General features: G+C 40.2%; 1 protein-coding gene across 4 annotated transcripts in view; it reads left to right on the top strand.

Moving 5' to 3' along the window:
• Positions 1 to 21,836, top strand: part of MEIS2 (Meis homeobox 2) — a 202,735-nt gene that overhangs the window by 12,754 nt on the left and 168,145 nt on the right. For all 4 annotated transcript variants that reach the window (XM_008702265.2, XM_040620440.1, XM_040620442.1 and 1 more), the window contains exon 7: positions 3,306 to 3,420. In XM_008702265.2, coding sequence (XP_008700487.2) covers positions 3,306 to 3,420 — 115 coding nt within the window. The remainder of the gene's footprint in view (positions 1 to 3,305; positions 3,421 to 21,836) is intronic.

Below are 21,836 nucleotides of genomic sequence, written 5' to 3'. Positions count from 1 at the left end.
TCATATGCCACTTTGGTTTCAAGATTCACTAAACTTCTGCATATAATTTGGCAGAAAGCCAGGCAGTTATTCTTGAAGGATGTAAACTTGGAAACTATCTAGGGAGGGGAAAAAAAAAAAAGAAGAAGAGGAAAGAGGTTGTGATACAAACAAATTTTTCTGTCTAAGAAAAAAAACCCCAGTGTTACGGGTAAAGGATTATATTTTACCTATCCACGTAGGTTGTAATTTTTTCTAACCGGGAAGGTAGCAATTTTTTATTGACTAGATAATCATCGTTTGTCTTCGTATGTGATCAAGTCACCATGGTGTAGCTGGATCGGAACAACTTCGGGGGAACTCCTCAGCCCTGAAGCCCCAGAGAGATCCATCTGGTTTTCCTATTTCGGAGTTAGATGAATGCCATGGTTGGTTACTCCTTCGTTTGTGTCAGTCTCTCAAACAAGGTCATAACACTTGAGACACTCTGCGGAAATAAACATCTTATGACTCTTGTTGGGGACAGCATTTTTGAGGATGTGGAGGAGGAGAGTGAAGAGACAGGGGCATGGTACGTTAAATGGTGAACAGGAGCAAATTTTAGGACTGGGCCGAAAACCAAAGATCCAGGTCTCTTAGAGGAATCAGCTGCTTTTAAAGTAAAATTTGCTTATGTGGCTTATTTTTCACCCCTTTACAATTCAGAAAACATCCCCTCCAGAAAACCACTGAAAGAAGTACACTAAATTGTAAATTAATGAGGTCTGTCTTGAAAAACTCAGTACAGGTTTGACTGAGAGGGGCAAACCCGTATTCTCAGTGGCAGGAAGTTCTTTTGAGCGGTCCCTTCCAGTCCCTTTAGTGACTCGCCTCATTTGAACGATGATATAACAGTCGTTGGATGACATGTACCTTAAAACATAGTTGAGATGTTAGTGGTTAATTATTGTAATTTTCATGAGGGGTAAGGAGCTTTTATAGCAGCCTGCTTAATAAAAAGCCTGCAGTGCATAAAATTAACATCACTTGCTGTATACACTGGAAAGTTTAGCCTAGGTGAATGTGGTTCAGGTATTTCATTTTCTAAAAGAAGGCGCTAGCCAGTGTTGTTGCAGGACTAAACTCATGCCATGCTATTGTTTCTTCTTTCTTTCTCCCTTTCCATCCCTCCCTTCCTTCCTTCCTTCCTTCCTTCCTTCCTTCCTTCCTTCCTTCCTCTTTTTCTTTCTTTCTTTCTTTCTTTCTTTCTTTCTTTCTTTCTTTCTTTCTTTCTTTCTTTCTTTCCTTCTTCCACATAATTCTTCTAGCTCTTTATCTGATTACCATCCGGCAAATAGCTGACATGAAGAGGCTGCAGAGCTTGAAGAACCCCTGTGTTCTGTTTGCCTTTAGCTTGAAACTCTTGGAGTGGTTTCTAACTTAGAGAAATCACAGGCATGACTTTGTCTTAATACAGGCAGCACAGAACCTTGATTTTCATTTTATTCGACTCCGTTCCCTAATCTCCTTTTTAAAACATAACCTTTAGAGATCTAAACCTGTGCTGTATCTAGAGTCACAAGATTTCTGCTTTGGGTTCTCACTTTGAATCAGTTGCTAGCCTGATGGCTGGCCAGTAGCGTTATCTGATACAGATATTACTGATCTATAGAGCTTTGGGTCATTTCGTCATTCTCAAAAATGCTAAATATTAATTTGTAGTCAGTGTGTAGCAGACCTGTAGAGGGGGAAAAAAAAAGGGGGTTTTGTTGTTGTTGTTGTTCCAAATAAGAATAGCCCCTTATTTTGTCTCACGGTGGTTTCTTGATTTTATTTTGATAACATTTTATATTCTATATATACATTAGAGTTGATACAGAAGAAAATGATAGACTGATTTTTTTTTCTGGATAAACTATATATAATGACAACGTGGCAAGATTGCTTTCAGATGGTCAAGATGTTTGCATGTTGCCCGTAGGCATGTCTGAATCCTTATTTATCAATTCTTGTGAGAAGAAATAGCATACTTTGAGGGATTGATGTTGTTTCATTTTGCCCCCAAAGAATCTCCCCTCCCCCAATTAGAATTTGCTCGTCAGGAGATCTTTGGGCTTTAGTTGAAGTCATCACAGGCAGGTGACAAGTGTACAACTCTGGCCTTAAGGCTGGTCTGTTTCATGTGCTGTTCCTACTCTCCGTTTCTGCCAGAGGAAATTCCATCTCTTGCCTGCCTTCATGTGGTGCTGATAAAGTCCTTCCTGTACATTAGAATTCCTGTTTTCCTTTAAGCAACAGCAGGGGATTGGGAATGATCAGGAAAGGGGAGGAGGAACAGGAGAAGAATACACTCAGCAAAGTAGCATGAGCTATAATTTCTCAGTTTGCCTCGCATGTCCTCTGAAACAAGTCAGACTTCCAGGAAAGAAGCAATGCCCTGTGAATTTAAAGCTTCCATGGAGCTCACGTGGGGGTCCCGTCCAGGTTATCAGATGGCTGACCGTTCACAGTTGCTTCATTCTGTTCATTAATGTCACTGTATCTGTTGGTTGTATAACCAGTTGCTAATTTTCAGTGTTCATTCAAGTTGGTTTAGGTCGATGCGTCTGAAAGATGCAGGGGCTGCCCCGTACTTTCTTGGATCTGTGGGGTTTTTTGCGTTTTTTGTTTGTTTGTTTTAAGGGAGTCACTGAGTTTTGTAGATGTTCTGTAATTCGTATCTAAGAGTATTAGCCTCTTTCTTGGAAGAGTGTGCCCCAATTAAGACAGCAAGAGTAGGGGCGCCTGGGTGGCACAGCGGTTGGGCGTCTGCCTTTGGCTCAGGGCGTGATCCCGGCGTTCTGGGATCGAGCCCCACATCAGGCTCTTCTGCTGTGGGCCTGCTTCTTCCTCTCCCACTCCCCCTGCTTGTGTTCCCTCTCTCGCTGGCTGTCTCTATCTCTGTCAAATAAAAAAAATCTTAAAAAAAAAAAAAAAAAAAGACAGCAAGAGTAGAAATGACTTCTAGATTTGTAAAAAGCTCTTTTCCCTAACTTTGAGAATTCACTTTATTGAGGTAGCATTTGTATATAATGAAAGGCACCCCTTTGAAGTGTCTGTTTCAATTAAACACATGCATACACTGATGTAGCTAGCCATCACCTCCTCCACATTCCAGAGCACCTTTTCCTACTTTTGACACCTATCGCCGAAAAGACAACATACCGTAGTGTGGAATCCAGATAGGCCTAGTTCCACAAATACTAATATGTGTACATATTTTGTCTCCCTCTGCACCTCTCCTCTTGGTTCCTCATTTATGGCTGAAATGGTAACTGTGGAAAAATCTCCTGACATCCTGACATCAGAATCCTGCATCTTGGCGAGACCACGACGATGCCACCTCCACCCACTCCGCAGGCACCCCAGGACCCTCCAGTGGGGGCCATGCTTCGCAGAGCGGAGACAACAGCAGTGAACAAGGTAAAAGGTCAAGCATTTTCCTTGTGCAAAGTCGACATAACTAAAATAGCTTCAGTATTCTATGATACCGGTCCATCTACCTCCCTGTAAACAGGAGAGCGGCAGGTTAGAGAGCTGCTATGTTAGTTCCTCTCAACTTCCATTCCTTAAAAAAAAAAGTCAAAGTGATATGTCTAATCTTTAAGTAGACAGTACAATAACAATTGATTAGTTCTGCCAATTCTTTTACAAATTTGGTTATCTACACTTTACTTCTGTGTGTGAGTAAATAGAATGACAGGCTTACTTTGCGGCTCTTTGCACTAGTTGGAATTATTCTATAAGCAGGGTATTTTGTTTGTAATATCAACTGCAGGAGTTCTCTGTAATCAACAGGGATGGCTCTAAAGCGCATAAAATGCCAGAATCTGTTCTTCCGAGCTCTAGAAGTACTGGGTGAACTTTGTATGGAATTTTATCTTGGGAAGATGGATTTTGAAGTTCTTAGATTATTTGTCCCCATTTCCATTCAGCTGACATGGTGACTTTTGTCACAGATCCTAAAAATTAGAATAATCGGAGGGCAAGGGGGACGTCAGCTGCACCTGACAAGGAAGCCTAGCGTAATTTAGAATAAATTTTACCATTTAAAACTCACCTATTGCACAGAGAGCAATTACACATTGGTAGGGATGACTCTTCTCCAGCTAAAATGATAATTTAAAGGAAGATGCATTATTGAATGTGGGCCAGGAAAGTGTATAGATTTTACTTTTTAATATTTTACGTTAGATGGTGTCTGATCTCCTAGGTCCATTTCATCTCTATTATGACTGTGTTTATGGCCACAATATTTAAGCATTAGACAGTCTTCCAAGTGGAGGACAGTTCAACAGTTTGAGCTGTCATCGTATGTGCCGTTTAAACGAGGGTGGTTGATGCAGGGTGAGTGCCTTGACTCCTCCAAGTTTCTGGCCACAGATTTTGGATTACTAGTATTCTGGAAGAGTATAAAAAGAAACTTTTCTCCTAGGACGCCATTAACTGCGAATAGGTCCAAATTAGAATCTGGGTTGTTTGCAACTGATACAGAAATGAAAACTATCGGATGGCAAATTGTGGAAGAACTTGTGAATTGGATCTCTTTAGGCTTATCTCCTGTCTTTATTAGACCGGTGAGATTGTACGTAAGAAAACCAAACTGGAAGGCATGTCAGAGAGGGCGTGCACCTCAATCCTGTGGATCCGCAGGGCAGTGGCTTAATTGTGGTCCCATGTCATGGCGATGGGCTTCTCAGGGTGGGTAAATCTGGAAAGCTTTGAATGAGCCCACCTTCCCTACCACCCCTAACTGCTATAACACAAAGGGTGAAATGTATCTATTCATAAAAACAAAACACCCTAAACATTGGACAGAAGGTGGGGGAAGAGAAGCAGACTTAATGGTCTAATGAGGCTATCTTCCAAAGACTTGTTGTGTGCACGGCTCGCTTTGACCTTTCACTTTGCTCAGGAGCCCAGCGCTTCATTTTTCACATTCTTGCAATTACGTTAACGCTTCAAGCATTTCTGACTCCAAGTCAGCTAGCAACACCAGGCATAACTCAACACTGTGAGTTTTTCTCCTCTCTGTAGATTCATTAACAGGTCACGAAGGTCCCAACTGAAATTTAAAACTGACTGGTTCTGTTGGGTTGGTTGAGTTATGGCAAGGGAGATAGCAGGAAAGGACCAGCCAGAGAGGGAGGGGGAGCGAGAAGACCCTGGGGTTTGGGGCTGGGAATAGTTGCGGCAACGGGCAAGGCGTGGAGTTTTATCATTTCGGTTCGTTTTGATTTGTTGTTGTTTTTGGTCAGAAAAAGAGAAAAGTTCTGAGACAGATGCACCGGGTAAAAGCGAGGCCCACAAACCCCTATGTGGTGGGTAGCTGCACCCACTTATCCCATGTTGAAGGATTTGATCCCTGCAGGATTTTGCTCCTTTTATCATATCTCCGTGGGATTAAAGAATGGACATGGTAGCTTATGTGTCCGAGTACTAGGAAGTCAGTCATTTTACTGTATTCAAGTGTGAGGGACAAAAACAAGCTATGATTCCTATAAAATAGGGAATGTTTTGGCGTGGAGAATTCCTACCTGGCTTACCACATCAGTGGTCCCCAGACACGTGTTTGAGGGTATTCTGTTTGTTACAGCAGACTAAATTTTGAAGCCGAGCTTGGATGTATTTTGTCATACTCAGGCCTATGTTAATCTTTTAAACGTGTATTTAAGGTATTTTGAAATTGGGCCCACGGAATTGTCCAGAGTGGCTTTCTGTGGGAAAGATTAATTATCTGCTTCAGGGCAAAGTCAACAGAGATATTGACTGAAATCACATATGCTTATCCTAGGTGAAATCTTAGGGTTGCTGTATAATGGGAAACCTAGAAGGGAAATTTATGTTCCTGGTATTAAATATATTATAATGTTTCACTGGAAACCAAGTTCATAGTTTAGAAAAGAGTTTTCTTGCGTATTCAGAATTTATTAGCACAACAGGCATATGGAAAACTGTAAAACGACTCAGTTTCAAAACAAATTATGATAAACAGAAAAAATAGGGATGAATTGTACTAAATACAATGTTTTCATACACATTTTAAATTAAACTTTAATAGCCATATGCTATAAAACAATACATGCATTTATGTTGCTTTATATTTTTTGTGAATATCTTTGCTAAAATGATTCATACACATCTTTACTTTGGAACCTAAAAATACCTCATTTTATGACTTGATAGTGAAAGAGCTACAGTTACACAGGTGAAAGGTCGTCTTTTCCTCCCTAGTGTTTGTGCAACAAACCAAATAGAGGGGGAAAAAAATCAAATTTTAGAAATATTGTAAGACACAAACTTGGTAAAATGTAAAACCTGACTTTACTATATCTTTCAAACAGCACATGCCTAGCAGTAAACTATATAAATATGAACCAGATTTTCATTCACTCTGATTTCTTTTGCTAAAAGCAGCCAAAGGGAGGGAGTTTGTCTTGTTAGTCACATTAGAATGAAGAAAGAAATCTGGTTTTTCAGGGATAGAACTAGGGTACAGACTGGGGACTCTGGGGCAGTAACTGGTCCTCTTTGTGTCTGGCTTCCCATCAGTAAAATGGGGCTTGATAATAAGGCTCGGGGTCCCTAATTCTGTACCTGCTGAGCCAAAAGCTGCTTTGTATTTCATTGTGTATTTTGCCAGAGTAGAGACTAGGAAGCAGCCCCCTTGTTCACAGAGCACTTTGAGAGCCTTAGATGAAAGGCACAATATATGTACAAAGTATTATTATTATTGATGGGTTTGTGTAACTCCCATTAACGCTGATGGGAGTTACGCATGTGAATTGGCAAGAGAATAGACCCCTCAGTGTTTAGAGCACATGAAATTTACATTTTTTCCAGTGCTGTAATTGAGATGTTGACAAATTGGAGAATATTGATGAGCCTTTGTTTTAAGTATTTCGTGCCAAGTTTGTTTTATTTTTCCTGGTTTGAACAATGGTATGGGTTCAGCAGCAATGAATAAAAAGGGTAGAGTAAAGATAACTTTGTATTTCAATATTTTGATGTGCCAATATGAAATAAATTGTCTTAGGCAAATGGAATATGCTGTTTTAATCATTAGCTATGCATGAAAGAAAAATTGATGTTGACATCTTTGCTGTAAAATCGTTGTAATGGGGCCTTCCTTACAATTCATTTTTGTAAAATTCATTTTGTACATTTTGCAGCAATTGAACAATCCCTGCACTGTGAATAGGCAGGATTCCCAGAAATACCGAGACAGTTGGCCCAGTAACTGCTGAGCTCACACTGCACACCACACGCACGTTAACCATACTGTTGCCAGACCCAGTTTAACCTAAATACATTAGCATACGAGCGTCTATACGTCTCTGATCTTTCAGGACACAGGACTGCGCAGGCCAGCATAATTCCCCTCAACTCTGCCACCTACCAATCCCTCCCATTGATGTCCCCAACTCTGATCCAGGCAATAAGACTATTATTTTATAGCCAGATATTTATTTATGTATTATGCGGTTCTTTACCAGTCATGGTGTTGCAATCTAAAAATACCCCATAAAGGGTGTGTTTATAGGTAAGCAAGCATCTAAAATAGTATTACACTTTTGAGTGTCTAATGCATACTATCGGTATGAAATAGATTTCTCCCCCACCACAATATTCCAATTATACATTTAAAGGAGGGAGAAAAACCTGCAACCTACCTACGGTGGATCCTGACCATGTTCTGGGATTTCTTATTCAGTCTAGGAAAACTCCGTCAATGGAATGTTTTCATAGTGGCGGCAATTTCTTTAAAATAACCCTAAATACAATATGACAGATGCCATCTGGCATAATCTTTTGCTAGTTGCTTTTAACTTTTATTTTTCCTAGAGCTAAGTTCATCCAAAACTGGTCACTCACTGTTATGATAAGTAAATGGCATTTCTTTTCCTTCCTGTCTTCCTAATTGTATCCAAAAAAAAAAATTCTCTGACAATGTAATTGATAATTGAACATTCCCACAGAAGAAGCTGTTGTATATAGAATATCGATGTTGGCATTTTTTCCCTCGCCCGCCCCCCCCCCCCCGCCATAAAGTCAAAAGAATACCATCCTTTAGCCATCAGCAAACATCCAAATAATTTTTGTTGATTTTCTCAGGACTTTTTAGAATAGTAACCATTAGATATAAAATTAAACTGTTCTAATAAATAAATGCTCTAGGAGCATGTAATAGTGCCCATAAATGCTTAAAAGCTTTCTATAATTGCTGTTAATTTTGAGTAATTTCTTCCTATATGTATCAACTTACTTGAAAAAGCCAGAGTTGGGATTTCTGGATTTTTTTTTTAACTTAGTCATGTAAAGGGATGTCTCCTGATGCCAGTTAGAGTTTAATTTAGAGTAGTAATTAAACTTGAATACTGCCTCATAAACAAAAGATAAACAATAAACCAGCCACGTTCCCTGCTGTTTCATAGCTTTCTTTCCCAGATGTTTTAGCCTGATAATTTTTACACAGTGAACTACCTAACATGGAGTTTTGTGGACAGAGGTCGAAAATGAGTTTTTCTTTCTTTTCTTTCTTTCTTTTCTTTCTTTTCTTTCTTTTTCTCTTTCTTCCTTCCTTTCTTTCTTTCTTTCTCTCTCCCCCTCCCTCTCTTTCTTTCTCTTTCTTTCTTTCTTTCTTTCTTTCTTTCTTTCTTTCTTTCTTTTTCTTTCTTTCTTTCTTTCTTATCCCTTTTCCCTCCAAAAAGCAAAATGCTGAGGATTTGCCACTCTTTAGATTTTAAACAATTCTGATAAAATAGATACTTAACGCAGATGTGCTGTAAAGGTAACTCTTCCAGTTCTTCTTGGACGTTGTTTATTTTTTTTCCTTCAGAACTTGTCTTGAGCGCCTTTTACACTTAGTGATGTAAAGGGGAACATATTTTTATTTAAGTAAAATCTTGGTAATAAGTCAGACAACGCAGAGCTCGACAATGGAAAATGTTTCTTCTCACCCTTTCCCCCCTGCTCGCCTCCCCCGTGGCCAGTGTTACTTTATGGCTACACTCCACTGTGGGGCCATAAGGGTTTCTCTGTCCAGTTCTGGACCCTTCCACTGTCAGCCATGATCTTTCTAATTGTCAGGTACTAGTCTGCCGTTCAATGCAGAAGCCATGTTATTTTCACTGGGTGGGGTAATTACTGAAAGCTGAGAATAGCTGCACTAAAGACACAGGGATACTTTCATGATCCCATTAGCATAAGAGTGGGTAAATTATTCATGCCAAGTGAGGATTCTATGGGGAAAAGTATAGTTAATGCACATAGTTTTTAAATGTATCCCTTTCTGCTCTGAGACTAAATTCTTGTTGGAATCAGTTCTCAGACATTTACGGGAAAGCTCTGGTGGCGCGTTAGATGCAGTTCGTCTCTCTCTGTTTGCAGCGCTCTCAATAGAGACCATCTGGCAAAGATCCAGAAGGTGATTAAACAAAATGATCAGCTCTTGTTGCTGTGTTACATGTCCAATACTACGGATTAAAAAACATGACCCACGACAGTCACGCTAACGTCATGCCGCTCCCCCCTCCCCCTCCCCTCTCCGTATAAGAATTCAGATGGTCCACAAATGTGTGTGCCATCTTTGTGTCCTTATGGCCCATAATCATGAACAGGTTGTGCAAATGGCTCTTTCTGTAGCACTGTCTGTTCCAGCAGCAAAGAAGAATTTCATATTAATTGGGTCAGTCTAATATTCATATTGACATGGGGAAAAAATTACTAAAATTTATTCTTATAGCAGACAATGAATATGTGTGCTTTCTGCCATGAGGGAAGTGAAATCTGACAACTGGCTTGTGCAACTGATTAATTTTTCTTGAAACTGGAGAAAATCAAAGCATGAAAAACTGTCATTCTCTGAAAACAGTGCACAACCCTTTGTAACTAAACAAAATGGATTGGGTGGGGGGCTTTGGGGGAGCTTGTGGAAATGAACTCTGGTTTTAACGCCATAATCAGGGATGAATTTACAGTGCCATTCAGAGGAGTCCTCCCTCCCCATAAACAAGCTGATAATCAGAGGGAAGCTGACTTCCAATTAGCTCTTCCTTCCCTCACTCGGATCAGGGTGTTTATATGTCCTCCTTAAGCCGTGGTATGTCACTAGTGAGTTGGTACATCTCATGTCACATTCAGAAGTTTGGAAATAAAATGTTTTATTATGAGGAAATCCTGTTAATAAGGAAGGTAACATTCAACCAATCATTTCACGATTGAGTTAAGGTAAAAATGCCAAGATTTGTGACTAAGGGACAGATGTATCTTATCTTTGGGGGTTTGCACCAAATGCCAAGTAGAAATATAAATTGAACAAACCAGACATTGTGAGGAAGTGATTGAAGAAATATTGAGATGAAATCTTGGAATGAACTGTATATGTATATTTATAACAATGCTGTGAATTGCTTACATGCCACATTTGCATAAGCCTGAACTCTGATTTTTATTAAGGGGCAGTTTAATGTCTGTTAAGACATTTAAAAAACAGTATTATTATGAGGCTTTTCAGAGATTATGCCTGACCATTTAATATTGTGGAAATAGTCCTATGACTAATACTATTGGCTGAATTGGAGTCCAAATATCAAGAAAAGATAAAGAATAAGGCGGAAAGGAAAAAAATCTTAAAAACCACTTTAAATCATCATTGGTCCTTGTCAGCTCCCCTTTCTCAGGGAGGGTAAAACAGTAGGTTAGAAATACAGCTAGGCATACTGCTCAGGGAGGGGAAGTGAGGTTCCCCTGGAGTCAGTGCAGTGTGGGAGATGAAAGGGACTTGTATAGCCTTGGGGGTCTTAAGGCTATTATAGGGCAACTCATGCTCTGTTATCATGCTGATTTTTCAATTGATTTTTGGCTGAACAGTACTTGTTGAAGCCCTCCAGAGCATCAAACACAGCCGTATGGTGCTATACATTGTAATACACGTGTTCTATTTTTCTCCTCATTGTCTTTACTTTGCTTCAGAAGAGTAGTCTATAATGATGCCATGTGATTTTCCCCCCTTCCTCTTTCTTTCTTATATTTCTACCCTCGGAGAGTTTCTTGAAATTCGCCTTGTTTTAGGGGTGGTTGGAGGAGGGGGAGGTGTGATTGATGGGAGGATTCATCTTCCTATGTTGACATTTGTTTTTATTTTGGCCCTTAGAAATATTTTGATGTCAAGCAGACAATAATAGAAACCGTTTTCATCTACCAAATTTATCCCTCAGTGGTTTTGAACTACTCACTCCCTTTCTTATGACCAGCCAGAAAACAACTATGAGGCTTCACTAAAATCTAGTTCCTCATTAAAATGAAAGGAAGCCATTTTGGTATCCCTTCTCTGTCTCAGCTGGCTGAGAAGCCAGATCTTGAAAAGGGAAATAATGGAGGGGAAACAGAGAGAAAGTGTGTGGCTGCCTCTCTTCTGCCTAGGGAATTCTTACCGGTGAAAATCCAGTTCTAATATCAACTTCTCTGTGAAGCGTTCCTGATTTGCCCAGGTATGGGCCAGTGTCCCATTCTGCGCACCCCACCAGCACTTTCCAATTCCATTAAAGCATCTTTCACAGTTTATGTTAAAATTATTTGGTTCCTGGTTTCTCTCTCTGCTTCTCCATTGTAGGGATTATCATTTATTCAACTGTCTAGCAATAGTAGGTCCACTTTTGAATCAATCAACAAATCCACAGACTTGGGGTTTTTTTTTCTTTTTTTTTTTTTTTAAGGCAGACACATTAATCAAAACCTTGTTCTTATTGACTCTGTGTTGTGTACCTGAACACAAATGAGCTATTTTGAATATATTGATACATTTGATCAAACCCTGTTGCATCCTTAAGAGATAATAAAAATTGTTTTCTTTCACTGACATTTTGTTGTATACAACACTGCCCTAGGTAAGTCAATGGATCCTCAACTCAAACTTAGAAATCTTTCGATTATAGGTAGGTTCCTAAATTTTTGATTCTTATTCTAAGTAGTATTTTAAGATAATACTTAAAATAGGATTTGTCTTATTTGTTCTCAATGTTGTCTTAAATTACACACAGTCAGAATTTGGAGATGGCGTTTCCTTTCATTACGTTACTTATCTTTACAAAAGTAAGTGTATGGATAGGTCTTTTAATGTAAATGGCAAACCTAATAAGGGAAATTGCTTAATGCGGTGAATAGTTTCCCATGATTAACTCAGGGTCCATTTTGCTTGTACTCGTTGTTTAGGATGAGATTGACCTTGGGGGAAGTCATTGGTCTTCACACACAGGTAAAGAGTCTGGAAGTAATTCTTGAATTTTAGGCCCCACATGCTTTTGTTGATTTTCTACATATGTTGCCCAGTTTTTTCATAGTTTGCTTTTGAGCAAGTATAATTATTTTGGAGGATGCAAGGAAAACCTGGTAGTGAGCATTTTTTCGTCTGCTTGAGGTTCTGTCTAGAATCTTGGACTGTGAGTTAAGAGGCCTGTGCGCTAAGGTCAGGGTTACACCGAAAAGGGCAGAGTTCAGAGACAGAGAGACATGGGCTCACGTCCCAGTTTCACTCAATATCTGCTAGATTCAGTTTCTCCATCTGCAAAGTGGGGGAAAAACTACTTCACCTCAAGGTTGTCCCGGAGATTATATTAAGTGAGATTCCATGTGTTAACACGTAACATTGGCTGGAAACAGTGATTGTTAGTTCCTTCACCCCCCTGACCCCCAGTCTTATGCTAACACTAATTAGCTCTGTGGCCTTGGATGAGTCTGTTACTGTTTTTGGACTTTTGCTCATCTGTAAAATAAGACTGAATGAGATGATCTTTGATTTTATTTTTTTTATTGAAGGGTAGTTGACATACAATGTTGCATTAGTTTCAGGTGTACGACACGAGGAATGGACAATTCTATGCATTATGCAATACTCGCTTTAAGCTCCAGGAATCTAATGTTTACATTCGCGTCTACATTCTTTTTTATTTGTGCATTTTATCTTTAAACAGAGAGAGAGGCTGAACGTTTTGTTTGTAATTGGAGTTTAACGTATTTTTCTTTCCTTGATTTTACAGGCTAGTCGTGGTATGTAGTGAGAGAATATTTTTTTGTTTCTTGCTTTTGTTTATCAGGAGAGCTTTTCTTCTTCTTGGTTCATCGAGAAAATAACTAGGATTTAGAATTTATTTTCTGGGGAGGGGAGAATGTTACAGTTTAGCAGGAGGGCACCTAAGGTGTGGTATATTAATATCAGACGACTGTTCGGTCAGCTAGGAATGAGGTGTATTTCGTAAACACAAAGCAACTTCTCCATTATCTAATCAATGAGAACCACTGTTGGAATTTCTGCACTTCACAAGTAGAACAATACATGATAACCATTACAATGGCGGACACCATACCCTCTCCTGAAATGTATTCCAGATCATTCCAGAAAGACTAAATAATTCTCAGGAAAATTTTAAAGTTAAGTATATTTTGCTGGTTTCTAACGATTTTTAGATGGATAATTTATACAGGATGTAGATGATTACCTTCTAGTGAGAGTACTTGCTGAAGCAAGACGCTGATTCCCTAACCCTCACTACCAGTTAGAGATGTTACTGTTGCCTCAGAACCAAACATTCATTTTTTTTTAAGACTGAAGATTTACAAAAGTAGACTAGGAGTGTAAAATTTCATATTTCTTCTTCCAACTCACATTTGTAATAAATGCCATCCGCTAAAATAAAACCTCCAAAATTTCTGTGTACTAAATGTGAGTGATGAAGAAAAGTTGATAAATCAGATTATCAGATTATTGCAAGCCTGTCAGATCTACCTGGCTGGTGTCCTTTTATGACACGGGGTGGGGCTCTGGGGCTACGGTGTGGACACGCACCCCTGTCTGAGGGCGGGAAGCTCTCATGCTCTCAAGACCTCTTCGACCTGTATGCCGCTTACATTCACTGCACAGAGCTCTTCGTTGAGCAAGACACTCGGGAATAAAAATATGAAAATCGCAAGGATCCTTGCCTTCAAGAACTGACCATCCCCAGGAGGCAGGAGGCCCCCTGTCAAGTATATAACTAACTCTTGTGCCAGGCCGGTAGTCAGTTTGGGGGCACGGAGGGAGGAAGGCTTGTTGGCGTGGAGGCAGTGCGCGGCGTGGAGAGGACGTCGGCCCCGGAGGCAGGTGGCTCTGATCTCTGCCCTGCCGCTTCGAAGCCTCGATCTCCCTCCACGTTAGTTCCTTCACCTGTAAAATGGGAGTAATTAACTCACAGCGTGGTTGCGAGGACTCAATGAACATGGGCTTTTTAAAAGCCAAGGTTGGTAACTGACTAAGGGTGGCACCCCCAAATATTCTCTTCCTTCGACATTTATTGGCCGCACAATTAGTGCCAAGCACGGTCCTAGCGGCTGGAGATACAAAGCAAGTAAATGCGGCCCGTCTTCTCTTTATGCTCATTAGTAACTCAGGAACGTGCAGGGATGCGTGGTCGTGCTGCTAATAGTGCCCGTGACATACAGGGCGTAAGGCGTCTCGGGAGACGGGTCCTTAATTCTGTTGCAAGTACCTGCGGACGGCTTCACAGGAGTGCGGAGGTTTCGAGAAAGGTCCTGAAGGCCTTCAGCAGGTGTTTCAGGTGAGCAAGGTGGGGAGTTTACGAGGAACGGATGCCGCGGCCACTGCGGACTCCCAGGAGCGTGCAGCAGCACGGTGCGTTCAGAGCCACGGCCAGACGGACGCTGCTGTTTGTGTGAGAGGATGCGTGGGGACGAGGTGGCTGGAGAGGCCGGTAGGGGCCTCACCCCGGTAGGGTAAGTGAAGATCCCTGTTTACCAGCTAAGAAGCTTATACTTCATCCCGTGGAGCACCGTTTACCAAACTTTCCTGGTGATAAGTAGCCGCTAAGGGGCTTGTAGAGCCCCATTCCCGGGCAGACCTCAGCTGCACGGAATGTAGGCTCGCCACTGGAGGGCCTGGGAATCGGAATATTTAATCCACGCGCCAGGGTAACCTTGCTCTGGGAGATGGAACCCATTAAAGTAACTTAAGCAAAAAGGAATGACTGCTGAGATTTACGTTTCTGAAAAATCTCTTCTAGAATGAAGAGAGTACATTTGAGGGAAACAAGACTAAATATGGAATGAGGGTTCCTAGTCCAGAAGACTGATGAGGGCTGAGTTAAGCCAGTGGCAGTAGGAGACAGAAGGGAGAGGACGGATGGAGAGATGGCAGGTAGGATGGACAGAAAGGGGCAGAGTCCAAAATAACGAGCTGGCCTCTCCTGGGCTGGAGGTGCCACAGGCTAGATAGTCTTCTTTTTCCCTGCCCTGAGTTTCAAAGTATGGACAGATAGCAGCCGGCGGAGAAAAGGAGAAAAATAATTCCATGTGCACACGTGAAGTTGTTGAAGTAGAAATTTATGATGTGTGTCAGGTGAAGAATGATTCGTTGTGGGGGGGCCACGAGGTCTTTACAGGCAGTACAGCGTCGTGGTTAAAGATGTGGCCCTTGGTGTCGCCCGCCGGCCTTTAAATCCTCAGATCTGTCGCCAGTCGTGGGTGAGTCTCTAATCCTCCACCTTATATCTGTGAAATGGGAATAATAATCTCTAACAGAGTTTGGGGGCTACAGACGAAGTGATAGGATTTCTGTAGCATGACAGTAATTTTATGCTTGGATCCGTAGTTAATACAACATTATACGTATTTTTTATTTAGAAGTTGCTTTTAAAGTAGCTTTTTTTCCTCCTGGAATAAATAATTAAATAAAAGCTGAGCGCTGACCCTGTGTTATTGCCATCACGGCGAAGAACCTAAAAATGAAATCGTGCATTCATATCTAGGCAGTAGAAGTTGTGGATATGAAGCTGGAGGAACCGCCACTTGCCTGAAGCCTCTACCAGCCCCAGACTCATCTAGTTGGGAGCTGTTTCTTTCTTCTGAAGTCCCACTGCACAGTTTTGTAGTCTCTCTTCTGACAATCAGGTTTTCTCTGTGCAGTAGTCCTTGGTTGCATGATTATTTATTATCCTGTTTGACTAGAAGAGTGTTGAGGACAGTTTCCATGTCTTAGGCACCTTCCCCTTCAATCTCCCCCACCCCCCACCCCATTGTGCTATGATGACATAGTAGGTCTTCAGTAATTGTTATTATTATTTTTTGAAAAGTGGATTGGGTCCATATTGTGAAAAACATTGAATAGTCAGCTGGGGAGTTTGTGCTTGACCTGGTAGGTAATAGGGACCTATTGAAGATTTTTGAATGGGGGTTAGTGACATAATCACCTTCCTTTTGAATGCCAATGACAAATTCTCCACTATGTCTTCCACAGTAAAAATAGCAGCCCGTATACTTGCCTGTAACACAGTCTACTTGAAAAAGTGGGTATTCTTTGAATGAAGAAGCAAATTTCAAAGAGCTTTAAAAAAAAAAAAAAACTTTGACATCCTCTCTAAAGTACTTTAAGCACTTAAATTATTGTGATTCACAAGGTCTCCTGTATGTAACATCATTCTGGAAATGTATGCAGGAACATATTTTTGTAAATTTTTACAGTGTTATAATTATTAACAGGATTGAGTAAATATGTCTTCCTCAATATTTGGAAAAACAATTCCAAGGATATTTAAATAGACATTACTTAAAAGGGAAAAAAGGACTTTGCGGTTAGATTGAAAGCTGGAGTACAGCGGGGTTTCCTCTAACTATGGGAATTTTCAGATACTCTAATTTGCTAATGTGCCTTTTAAGTCCACACGGGGCAGAACACAGATCTTCTCAGACTCCCTTACCCACTGAAACCTTTTTGTGCATCATCTCTGGAGACCAGTCGCGGTTGGGACACACTCTGGAAAACAGTCCTCAACTGCTTCTTTTATTGAAGTACTTTCAGGTAGCGTTTAATATCCTAGGGGGTCCTCATCTATCTTGTATTCAAGAGGTGGATCAACATGGGCTCAGGGTCAATTTTCAGTTGTAGAAAAGGCAAGTTCCTCTAAGGTCAGCAATATCGTGGGGTTCAGCTCTGCCTGCATGGAATGTTCTGTCAACCCAACCATCTTCGTAGTTACGCCTCATTGTAGTAATCAAACCGAGTGCCAGTAAATCTCTTCTGAGTGTTTAGCTCACAGCAAGCACTTTTGGTTACACCCTCAACAACTTATAAATGGGGATCCCAACAGAATCCTGTTATGAATTCTATTAATACTTAGTTTGATAATTAGCGTATGACATACTTTCCTTCCTCAAAAGTAAACTTTTTTTTTTTTCTTTTTTAAAGGGGCCACTGAGTTGGAGGCTAGATGGTAAATCCATGGAGGGGGGAGGAGAGGAGGAGAGAAAACCATCTTTCCTCATTTGGGAGTGGATGGCTTGCTTCAGATGGTGAGCTATGGACGGAACATACTGTTCATTGGGAAATTTCTGGGACTCAGAGCTGCAGAACCCCACCTGCCTGCATCTCACTGTTCTGGGATTTCTAGTTTAGCAGACTCTCAAAACTGGTTGCCACGAGGCAGGTGTTGCATATACTGGCAGTAAATTTTTCCCTAACTCTTCCTTGTTGTTAGAGGATGCTGGCAGGTGTTCACGTTCCGGGGCATTCAGAAGATCCAGAATTATGATCCTTTTTGATCATCAAATGAGGGGAAAGCCTTTTGCATTCATACATTCTACTCCTGAGCATTGTAGCAAGATTACCCACATGAGTATGTCACCCCCTTTGGGGACTGTAGGAGAGAGAATTAGGTTAGGCACACCTTGCCTCTCCACCTTTGAAATGATCAAGAAGAAGACTATCAGTATGGTGAGAAAAAGCCTGATTTTTGTCTTGTTTGTAAAGGAGTTTTTCTACAAGATGTTGAACTTTTGATAGCAATTAACTCAGAAAATTGCAACATCTCTAAAGGATGTCCTCTTTATTTTATTTTTTAAAATTTTATGAATGGCAGGCTGAGGGAAAAGCAGGCTCCTTGCTGAGGAGCCTGATGTGGGACTCGATCCCAGGACCCTGGGATCATGACCTGAGCCGAAGGCATATATTTAACCAGCTGAGCCACCCACGCGTCCTGGATGTCCTCTTTATTTTGTAGATAGAAACATGAACATATTCGGAGAGCCAATGATCTTTAATATCATTAGTCAATTTACAAACCTGAGAGTAGAGATAGGAGTTTACATTTCTTTATCCACCCAGATTTTGATGCTTCTATACGTATGAGCTGTACATCCTGGCATAATTATCAGCCACTTAATGGAGTTTTCTCCGTGTTTCATATACTAAATGGAATTCTAGTTGCTTATTTTCTGCCTGTATAAAGCATAAGTTGCTTTCAGCTGGCAAAAAAGGAAAAAAAAAAAATTGGACCCTGGCTGAAATCAAATGACACTGAGAAATAATGTGTCAGACTTTTTAAAAATTAGACCAAAATAATTTGGTATTCTCACACATTGCTCTATTGCTCCATATGCTGGACATTTAAGATAGAAATATCAGGCAAGCTTCCCGTTGAATGTTGTCAGGGACCCTTCGAAGCCTTCTGGTTTGTAGGTGGACATCTTGCCCCATACAGCACCACTCTAGAGACAGTAGTCCCCGAGTCTGTGATATGTTAACTTTTTCATCTGCATGGATATACTTCATTTTTTGTTTCTTTTTTTTTTTTAAGATTGTATTTATTTCCTTGAGAGAGAGTGAGCATGAGGGGGGAGGCAGAGGTAGAGAGAGAAGCAGGGAGCCCCATACGGGGCTTGATCCGAGGACCCTGGGATCATGACCTGAGCCGAAGGCAGATGCTTAACTGACTAAGCCACCCAGGCGCCCCGACGTACATACATTTATTTATTTATTTATTTATTTATTTATTTATTTATTTATTTATAAAAAAGATTTTATTATTTATTTGACAGAGAGAGACACAGCGAGAGAGGGAACACAAGCAGGGGAGTGGGAGAGGGAGAAGCAGGCTTCCCGCCGAGCAGGGAGCCCAACGAGGGGCTCGATCCCAGGACCCTGGGATCATGACCTGAGCCGAAGGCACACACTTAATGACTGAGCCACCTTCCTGACTTACTTTTTAAAACAATTTTTTAAACTTTTTACTTGCTTAAACTTTCTGGCCTCTCTTTTTCATCATGTCATCTGATCACATTTGCTCAGTTTTTACAGTACCCTTGACAGCAGGAGGTAAGGAAAACAGAAGTTGAGAAATTGCTCTTGATTGGGGGGGACGCTTACCTGTGGCTTGCTTGATACACAAGCTCTTGCTATCGCCCTCATACTAACTGCGTCCATAGTTGGTGATAAATAGACATTGGTTGAATAAATCATTGTTTCAGTTTGACAACTGGTTAGTAACTAGTAATATGTGGCAAGTTAGTTGTTAGCGTTGACTTAAGGTTTAATTTCTCATTAGGAATATTGGCACCCAAAATGGTTGAATTTGTCAAAGCATCAGTCACCAAATCTGTGACACATTCATTAGAATTGGGTAGGGGTTCAAGAAACCAGATACAAGGTTATGCCTTGTGATTCTGCCAGGGAGAAATGAGAACTCAGAGTTCTAAAGTTTGTAACTTTGTTTGTAAGAGCATGGGAGTAGCCCTTGGTCTGAATCCTGCCTCCCACACATGGTGTGATTTTAGCTGATTCATTTAACTTCTCTAAACTTAATCTCATTTATAAAATGAGGATTGTCACACCTGCATAGAAATGATGTGAGAATTAAATTAGATAATGTATTTGAAGCTCTAGGTGGTAGGCCAGATGGGAATAATAATAATAATAATAATAATAATAATAATAATAATAATAATAATAATAATAATAATAATAATAATAATAATAATAATAATAATAATAATAATAATAATAATAATAATAATAATAATAATAATAATAATAATAATAATAATAATAATAATAATAATAATAATAAAAATTAGAAGAAGGAGGAGAAGGAACATATGATCATTGACTCTCTATTAGTTTTGTTTCCATAACTTGAATTTTAAGCCTGCATCACTTTCTGTGAATTCTTACTTCAGGATACAGTACAATATGATTTCCAAAATATGAGAATAATGGCTTTAGATACGTTGCTTCTCTATTCTCGCCTGGTCCTTGTCCTCTCAATAGATGTACACAGGCAGGGTTTGCAGACAAAGAAGCCTCAGGAAAGGGTAAAAATCTAGGAGAAGCATGAGGCCAAAATTCTCAGTTTCCTGTGTACCAAGCCTTGGTGCTAAGTCGAATGCTGTCCCACTCTCCTTTCTGGCACTTTCAAATTTTTATTGTCTACCTAAAGGCCAGAATGGGGTGAGTTCAGCCTCCCAGAATCTGCATGTAGCTCTTCCAATTAGCTCCTTGGAAGCACAGAATGGGGTGGCTTGGTGAGGCCCCGAGGTTACAGGCTCAGAATCCAGAGGGGGAGAGCCTGGACTAGGTTTTAGTCCTAACTTACCTGTAACCCAGATCCTTACCTCAGAAGGGAGTTTGGTGGAATGCATGAGGTGATAACGTGTGCCTGGCATGTAATAACCATCCATTTCGATGTTGGCTGTTGATAATATTATCACCTCTTTAAGCTCTCGCGGATGGACCTCACATCTCTGTGTGATGAGTGTGTGAGGGGCTTCTGGGCCTTTTCCAGCTCTAGCGTGCTCTGTCTATGAATTTGTAAATAATATCCTTCAAAATCTAAATTACATCTGCAGAGTAGTACCTTTCATTTAGTGTTCCATTTCTGTTTGTCGATACGTTCTTACCTAAACTTTCATTTGATTCCTACAGAATTTCTCAGGTTTATTTCCATTTTGTGGATGAGGTGGGTTGGCCTGGGAGAGGTTTATTTACTTGCCTGTCACCATAGCTAAAGGAAGCAAAAGAACGAAGGCCATTTTCTTTTCATGTTCTTTACTTGCAAAGTATGTTTTGCATAAAAAGGCACTTGGTTCATAAATGGTGTAAAATTTAATGAAGGCAACCGACTGTCCTGAGAAAGTCATTAAACCCCCCATGTCATCTCTCTAATCAAAAGGCTACCACCCTTCTATTATTTCTTTATTACAACATTTTATTTTTATTTCCTCAACTTAACCTGGAAGCTGAGCTCTCATATGCTACTTGTTAAAGATTTTAAATCAGTGATTTATGCTTTGAAAAAGTCATTTATTTTCCATCTTTTTCTTTTTTTTCCCCCACATATGCTGGTCAGATCTCTAGGGTCACTCTTTGAATAGAAAAGGGAGAGGTCAGAAATTAAATTGGCACATTCTAAAGGCTTTGTCCTCTTCTCCTTGTACTTAGAAATGGCAAAGAATACAAGAGGTACTGAACCATAAAATAATGAGGCTCCCTTTCTTCCAAGACCTGCTCAAACTCTTACTTCATAATCAGCAGCTTCATATTTAAGTAAATAATGCTTGTTTGTATTTTACTATTTACTCTTTGCATCAGACATTCATTGGCTTTGGGGATAATAAGATATCTGCTCCCACCCAAGAAAATCTACCAATTCCATTAGTAACATATTCAACTGCATCAAAAAATTGGAGAGTTAGTGAATATTTCATATTGTGGGTTTTTAAAAGATACTTTTGTGTGCATGAAAAAGGCTTTCTTGAAGCTGTTCATTTCAATTTCCGTTTTAATTTGCTCACCAACACCACTTAATTACCCCTGCCACCTACTAGAAGTGCCTACTAGATGGGCTTTAAAAAATTGCGTCGGTGATTTTTGTCTCTAAGTGGGCTTAGCATCTTGTTTTTATCTGGCTTGAAAATACTGAAGCAGTAAACTAAAACCACCCTCTTTAATTGAAAGGTACTTTTGCAATATTCAAACTGTAGTGTCAGTCACATGTACTGTTCACATTCTTCAGAGCTCC

The sequence above is a fragment of the Ursus maritimus genome, unplaced genomic scaffold (genome assembly GCF_017311325.1).
Source record: "Ursus maritimus isolate PB19 unplaced genomic scaffold, ASM1731132v1 scaffold_35, whole genome shotgun sequence".
Lineage (NCBI taxonomy): Eukaryota > Metazoa > Chordata > Mammalia > Carnivora > Ursidae > Ursus > Ursus maritimus.
Note: the sequence above shows the minus strand (reverse complement) of the source record. Positions and strands in the feature narration are given on the sequence as shown.